Genomic DNA, 8,433 nt, shown 5'->3' with positions numbered 1-8,433 from the left:
CATAGCAAAGAGGTAACATGCAAATAAGGGGGATGTAATTTCTTGTGATTTTTTTCTATACAAAAAGTTATTTTTTTGAAGATTACCACCACCACAGTATAACTTTATACGAAGTTACACTGGATATCCTTCAACCTGGAAGTCAACTGTCTATACAGGAAGGTAACTGTTGGAAACCACGAATTAAATGATTACTTGTAGGTTTGTTTGTTTTGTTTTTTTACAGTGTCTCTGGACCCTTAATTCTTAGATATGCCACACTGTTAGGTACTTTTATGATTAAATAAATTTGGTTTTGTTTAGTTCAGTAAGAGTACTTCTACAAACTAATTCCATATGCATAGGGGGAAGCAAGGACTCCATCAACAAAACTAAGACAATGTGTCTATACTAACCTAAAATAATGTAAATTTATTTAAGGCCTAAAAGTCCACATATCTTTTACAATAAGCACTTGGGCTGGTTTGCAGCTTCAAGGCAAAACCAGACCTGTTAGTCACTGACATCAGGAAAATGTTCTATCCCCAAAGTTTCCTCCAGTTGAGACTCCTAAATTACTCCAACACTAATAAAACTAGCTTGAAAGAGTCACACATAGCACAGGTTCCCTCTTACAGATGAGGAGGAAGGAATGGCTGGAGCTGTCCTCAGAGTCAGGTACAGAATAGGGTGCAAGGGCAGCCCCATGAATATCGCTGCTCAAATGCTTCTAATCTCTCATTCATGGGGTGGATTCAGCCCAAGAGAGTGGAATTTGACAGATGACTCCTTGAAGCACATTACTTTGCCCCACCCCCCAATTAATTGTTTTGAATGAATTGTTTCTCATTCATTTCAGTTACAACTGCAAATGGTTAGCCCTTCTACAAATCAAACCCTAGACAGTCAAAGCATAAGGACAAGTAGTATCCACCCTGCAGTCTATTGCAAGCAATGTGCCTGGTGTCTCTGTGGCAGTGGAAGATACAGAATCCAATCTCTAGAGCAGTGATTCTCAAATCAGGGTGCTGCAGCACTCTGGGGTGCCTTGATATCCTTTTCACGGTACAGTGGGGTGCCCTGCAATGTTAGCACTGTTAGGTGCAACAGAAGAACTGCTCTACTGTAGTTAAAAAATAAGTGAAAACTAAGAACTTGTATTTTTCAACGGGTACCTCAAGTCTATAAAGGTCAAGAAAAACTGCTCTAGATTATTCTTCAATTTTCTTAACTATGATGCTATTTTCTCTCTTCCTACAATCCCCTCTCACTGCACAGCTTCCAACTTCCTCAACAGATGAGGTAGGCATCCTATAGAAAATATCTGCTCTACTACACAACAACAATTCAGATCAAAAGCAGACTTATATTGTGCGCTAAATCACAGGGATCAGAAAAAATATGCATCAAATGTATTCAGAAACTATGTTGTAACGTGTATTTACAAGATGATGTGCATGCCAAATGATGTTTTCATCTCAGCATTCCACAGTGTTAGCTACAGGGAAAAGAGAACCTTAGAAATTTCCTCTATGGACATCTCATCAGCCCTATGGTCAGAATCTTTCAGGACCTTCTGATGTCCTTACCTTTCCCAGTTTTTCAGATTCATAGGGCAAAGAAAAACTAAACTAATATTTGGGAAACCAGTCATTGAATGCATCCTGATTTTATAGGTTTCCCCTATTTCTTTATAGAACAGAGGAAAGAATGGCTTGAAATAACAGCATATCAGTGAAGGGAGAACTGTGCCTGCTTGAAACTTAAGAAGTGGGCCCCATCAGGTTTATAGATGTTGCTGAAGTCCCTTTTATACACACCCACAAGAAGTCTTCAGACTGAGCAGACATTTTACCTCCTACTACCACAGTAAGCAGGGCCATGACAGATTACACCTTGTGAAAGGAAGGAAGGAAAGCTGACAGCAAAAGCAAACTAAGAGCTGTTACTCCATGTCTGGGCTGCTCTTCCTTGCATTCATCTGTACTTTGGTATTTACAAGAAAGGGAAAAAAAAAGTGGTACGATATGACCAAGCTATGGTATGAGTTGGGTCCAATTTAGTTCCACAGGTGTGGAACTGATCAACCTTGACTTGATAAGATTCTTGTTAATCAGGACATTTTTCTCAACCTTTCCAACCACCTTCTCTATTTCTCAGAGAACCAACAAGATATTTTCGCCAAAGAAGCATGCTCAAATGTTATAGCAGAAGCTGCTACAACTACCTATGAGTAGCAGAATTGATATTTCCAGCAAACTAGCTACATGTCCCAAGGCTGAACAGCTGAATCTAAATATTAAAAATAAAAAGGATGCCATTTAGTTATTTTTAATTATTTAGTTGCTCTGAGCAGGAAGTCTGGTAAAAGCCAACCTAGGATTGGCTTCAGGGACACAACAACTCCCAGTGTGCCTTGACTGACAGGTCTGGGTCTGCCCCAAGGGAGCTGGAAGCAGAAATAAGACTAAATTGTAATAGATCTGTGAACATTCCCTATGAAAAAAACATTCCTTTTTTAAAAATGCGAGTGAACAAAAACTGGTATACTATAAACACGGAATGAACACCAATGCAATCTGAACATTGGTATGGAGTAAGATTTTATACCTGACGCTTTAAGAACAGATATTTGCCATAACAGACCTTCAACCATGTCTACTGCTTCCAAATCTACATTTGACTCTTTGACAAGTAAACGTTTTATTATAGTCCCCAGAACACAAGAAGCTAATATTTTTTGAACAGTAAACTTAAGAGGAGGTAGCACGTTGAATGGTTATAACTCCAGAAACTATATAGATTACATTCTTGATTAGCACTACTAAATGTGTGACCACAGGCAAGTTAGCATCTGTGCCTGTTTCTCCAGGTATAAAATGAGATAAAATATTTAAAACACCTTTGCAAAGTACTGAAATCTTGAGATGAGAACTGTCTTCTCAAAAAGATATGCGATCCACAGGAAGTTAAATATGCAAATTTCTATATTTAACCTAAAAATATTAGGAAGTGGAAGAAAGACTGACATCACTTCACTTTAGTTTTTGTTAGATTCCATTTTACTTACGTTTCATATCCATATTTCGTGTTTTATAGACAAAATAAGTATAGATTTGAGTTGTGCGAATGAGAATCTGGTCTCCACTGTAGCGTATTGATCGGTACCACCAAGAACCCTAAGACATTTAAATAAAGATAAAATGTCAACGATGAACAATCTTTGACCACTGTCTACTAAAATATACAATGTTAAACTGCTTTTCAGTTGAGAATTTATTCATAACAAACCTCCAGTATTTGCATCCAATACAAAATACTTCAGCCTATTGAATCAAAATGTGTTCTGTTATGACTGTGTTAAAATGACAGTTGAATTTGGATTTTGCAAAAATCAGGCTTTACCAACTCTATGACTAACATGTTTGCATGGGCACATTTTAAAAATAAAGCTCCTACAGTAAGTGACCAACATCCTTCCAAAGCAGTTATAACTGAAAAATTGCAAGATTATGATAGCACATATCAACTAGAAGGTAAGACTTGCCAATAACTACTTTATATTCATTCCTTAGGAACTGAAAAGTAAGTAAGGCACCAATAGTTAAAATAGAAAATTTTAAAAATTATTTCTCTCTGATACTTTCATATGGAGTTGAGTTTTGTGGATCTCAGAAATTTATAGTGTTGTCTCCTCCTAATCTAAGGAATGAGAGAGAGAGAATGAACTATGGCTATATTTTGCAAAAGCTTTTTACAAGCTGATCAGGAACCACTTAGGACTCTTAGTAGATCAGGCCATATTTTATAATATTTGCAAGAAACTGTCAAGAAACATTACGCTTAACAATCAAATACATTTGCAAAGATTCATAAAGGTTCACTGAACCTTTAAGCCAGTGGTTTTCTAACTTCTTATGGTTACAGAATCTTTCGTATCACTACTTCTACCAAGGAGCCCCTACCGCTGACAATGGTGGTGCAGCATCTTCTGGCCCACTCCACCAGTACTCCAGTCTCTTTGTGGAACTCTGATGACGCATCAGAGGTTCCACCAGGTTCCATGGAACACAGTTTGAAAACCAACGCTTTAAGCTGCGGCAAGCTTTTACAATACTTTAAGTCTTCTACATAAGATACGAATTGCTTTATATACAGAAGTTCAAAATAATAACAACAGACTACTACTACTTCTATTGAAAAATTACAACTGGGGAAGAGAAAAATGTGCCCCCAGTCATTCTTTCTACTGCCTATGCTCCTATACTTTTCCTTCTCCCACTTTTCCCTCTGTTCTTTTTTCTTCTCTCCACCCGTTCACCCAAGTTTCCTCCCTCTCTAAATCCCATCTTCCCGTCACCAAATTGTTTCTTTATCTTTCCAATGGCCCATATCCAATAGTTGTCTTGCTTTATATTCAGATTGTAAGTGTTTTGTGGCAGTATGTAGTACAATGGGATACCAGTACCTTAGTGGGGTTCCTTCATTCAAGATTACCCTTGCATAAGTCACAAATCAAGTAAAAAGCATGCATTTATTGCACCATATATGCTCACTCCTTTTTTTTTTCCCCATTGTGCCCTGCCTTGAATATCCTGACAATCTGGTGCAGTCCTACTGGACAAAGGAGTTCAGCAAAAGCATGAATACCAGCCCAAGTCTGAATCAGCAGCTATGAGCAGCAGTGCAGTTGAGCTGTCATGAGTACTCAGTGTAGCAATACTTGCAATAGTACCCAAAGTCTGAAACTCTACATGATTCTCTGTGTGTGCAGAAGGCACAAAGGGCTTAATAGGGAGTATTTATGGAAGAGGGGATAACAACATTTATGGTATACCTTTTCTTTTCTTTCTTTTTTAGTGGGCGGGGGGGAGGGAGAGGTAGGGGGATAGGAAAGGGTAGAAGGAGGCTTCTAGTTTCATTTAAAAAGCACACCTAGCCACAGGATCCATCCTGGCTAGTCTGTTGGGGTTTACAAAAAACAGTGCAAAACACTTCTTTATAAAGTTTGAGATGACCAATACTCATAACAACAGTTCTGCTATATATTTTTAAACATGAACCTTAATACAATGCAAAATATTCAGTATAATCCCTTGTGGTTTTTTAGTCAGTTAAAAAGGTATAAAAAATATTTCTAACTAATAAAGATTTCAAGAACACCAAAACTCAGGTTGAAAATAATACACAACATAATCTGCCTAAGACCAGAGAACCAAAAATGAGAAATTTCTTTCATAATTTTCTGTTAGCAGCTTCTCTTCTCAGTCAAACAAATGGAAATGCTTCTCACATGGGGAATTTGGAGGTGCTCCAATGTTGTTGCTGGAATCTCCAGGACTAAGCCCCACTCTTCAGCTCAGGCCACCAGAAGAGTCCTTCCAAAGCTGTAGAAACACTCTAGCAACCCATTATTAGCATTAAAGCAATGACTTGAAAGTAATATTAAACTGACCCTAAAACAATTATATGTTTAATCTCCTTTGAGAGAAAAGAAACTATTTTGGTGTGTTACGAATTGTAGTATGGTAAGTCACCAGACTACAAAAGCAGGTTGAATGAGGAAAAAAAGCTACTAACAGAATGAAAAGTTACCAGGAAATAGATTTCTTATTCTGCTGCACAGCTTCTCTCCTTAAACACTTCCTCATTTTTAAGATGAGATTATCTTTATATGATCTAACTTTAAGGCCATGACTTCTGCATGTTTGAGATTAATAACACTGGGTACTTATATAAGGCATGACAGAAGGATGGACAATTTCTGGTTTAGTTCACAGTTTGTTGTTTATAGAATTATAAATAACTTAGCACAACATCTTTTCCCTAAGCACTCTTCTGCAAGTGCACTTATGTAGTAGATAAATGATTACTACACTATTTTAGGAGCAAGATTTGAGGTCCTCATTCTTACCTTCAGAAAACAGAACTTTTATCCACTTATTTACTTAATACTTACCACAACAACTGGAAGAATAACCATAAATGCCAATCCATACACAAGCAAAACCTAAAGGGAAGAAATTGTGATGCATCAGGGAATAGAAATTTCAGTTAACCCCTATTATTAGCTATATTTAAAATAAGATCAACAAGCAGTACACATAAAGCAAATTAATGCAACCTTAACAGTAGAGTGGCTGTGTTGATTCTTATGTGTTTTGAGGACCGATCATTTCATCTACAATATAACCCATTATAGATAGGATCTCAATTAAACATGGTAACTGTTAAGCATAACCACTGTCTTTAATATCTTGTTTCAAGTGGATTGCTTTAAGTTATCCAAATGCTGCCTGCTAAGTAGTGGTTTCAAGAAAAGGCACACTTATTCTACTTGAAAGAAAGCAGGTATGACCAACAATACTACTGAAATATTATACACTAGAAGCGATATTTAAACTGTGGGTACCAAATCACATCCCATATGTTATATGGAAATGGAAATGCTACAACTTGATTTTTAAAACTATAAAGAAGGCCTACAGGTAGAAGAGACTTGCAGATTTGATTCTGTGCTTATACTTAAAATATCTGTACACAACAACAAATGTACATTTCTCAGAACAGGTATGAAAAGGCTCATAGGCTTATCAGTGCCAGTTCTGCAACAAAATATCTCTAAACATATCAATACTCTACTCCCAAAAAGATTATATTTAAGCTTTGATCAGTTTAGATTCTGAAACTTGCCCCACAGAAAAAGAAAGGAATATCAAATCTAAGAGATTCAGCAGCAAAATCCAACACAATTACTATTTTTACTTGAATATAAGATGAGGTTTTTCACTGGCTATTACTAAGCCGCCAGTAGAGGCAGCAAGAGCTCAGACATGGAAAACAACAATGAAGTTGATCTAATGCGGCACATCCTGAGCATGCCCATAAAGCACATGGCCCATATTTCCATATTGGGACAACACTGATGGGAAGTGAGTGCGAGTGTAAAAACATGCAGTTGCTCAACCAGGAGGGAAAAGGCCCTGTGCCTGGAGGTACTGCAATATCAGGCCAGCATTCAGAGAAGTTGCCAGAACAAGCTCCAACATGCTCCCTTGGTGCCAAAAAAAATGCTGATGGGAACCTACAAGACCAGGTCAACATAGCCCATCTGATTAACTTATAGTGCCCATTATGCTCAGCCCCCTCAGCACCAACTCTTCATCAAGTCATGGTAAACCATTACATCAAATACCTTTTAATTTCTTCTTCACTCCCATAGCTTTCTTTCCCATTTCCAATTACTTCTGTTTCTTCACAAGCCTTAAATGTCTGGCAAACATCACCAAACTTCTATGTAGCTGAGGGGCTCTGTCACCCCATCACTCAGCCTATCACATGTGATCAGTGTGGCCCTGCCTGCTATGGGGTAGAAATGGACCAGGCACCCCTGTGCCTCATCTGCATATAAATTTTTGGAGTGTTCCAAAACTTTTTACAAAAACACATGGTTCTAGTTGTGAGTAGGGATTAATTCCAACTGTTTCAATGAAACAAAGAAATATAAATAAAACCAATCAGAGATCATTTATAAGAATATTAGAACCAACCATCTATAAATACTGGGTGTAGGCTAGAAGGGAATTTGGAGAACTCAGCAAATTCAAGAAGACTTGCTGTTAATCTGCATGCCACCATTCTCTCACCTCTCAAGTCTCCCCAGCCAATACAGGTGAGAATCTATGTTTTGCTGTCACAAGTAGCCAGAATAACTTTGGGATACATGGTTGTTTTTATGTTTTCAAGTGCAAGGAAATAAAAGGCTGGGGTGTAGACCTGTTTCTGCCTCTTTATCAGAAATCAGCTCACAAGGTTACCTGTAATCTGGGTAACAACTTTTGGTTCTTGACTAATATCATGAACAGTTTGTATTATGTGTAAGTAGGTACAAAATTGGTGCTCAAAAGTGTGTTTACGGAATACCTCTGTTAAAATTGTCAGCAGTCAAGGTTAGGGCCACAGCAGTTTCCTGTTATTCTCTGCAGTTTCTGCCCCTCTGTCCCTTTTACACCCCCCTTACTGTCACATGCAGCTCACTTTCACATTGTGTTTGGGGAGTGAATAGAGCCAGAGCAGGGTCTGACAGTAAGGGGGGTGGGGGGTAGGAAAGCACACAGAAAGCTGCAGGGGGAAGAAGTCTGGAGGGCACAAAGGGAGCTACCTAATCCCCTAGATTATTTTCCCTGCTGTAGTAATAGAAGGTTGACAAATTCAAGACAAGCCTCCAATAATTATATTCTATACCTGAAAAATTGTCAATCTTTATAAATGTTCTATATATAGAATCTAATAATTGGGAGTCATCTTGTAATCAGGGTCTGTTATTCAAGTAAAGCTTTGAGCAAACTAAGTAAGTATGGGTTGGATGAATAGACTGTAAGGTGGATAGAAAGCTGGCTGGATCATTAGGCTAAACAAGTAGTGATCAATGGCTCAAGGTCTAGTTTGCAGCTG

The 8,433-nt window shown here is 37.9% G+C and overlaps 1 protein-coding gene across 1 annotated transcript in view; it reads right to left on the bottom strand.

The window, feature by feature from the left end:
* Positions 1-8,433, bottom strand: part of SEC63 (SEC63 homolog, protein translocation regulator) — a 92,979-nt gene that overhangs the window by 46,847 nt on the left and 37,699 nt on the right. The window contains exons 7-8 of the mRNA XM_019520232.1: positions 5,939-5,989; positions 3,050-3,158 (exon numbers count right to left, since the gene is read on the bottom strand). Coding sequence (XP_019375777.1) covers positions 3,050-3,158; positions 5,939-5,989 — 160 coding nt within the window. The remainder of the gene's footprint in view (positions 1-3,049; positions 3,159-5,938; positions 5,990-8,433) is intronic.

This window comes from Gavialis gangeticus, unplaced genomic scaffold (genome assembly GCF_001723915.1).
Source record: "Gavialis gangeticus isolate Ggan-Ray unplaced genomic scaffold, GavGan_comp1, whole genome shotgun sequence".
Classification (NCBI taxonomy): Eukaryota; Metazoa; Chordata; order Crocodylia; family Gavialidae; genus Gavialis; species Gavialis gangeticus.
This window is presented reverse-complemented; position numbering and strand designations above follow the sequence as displayed.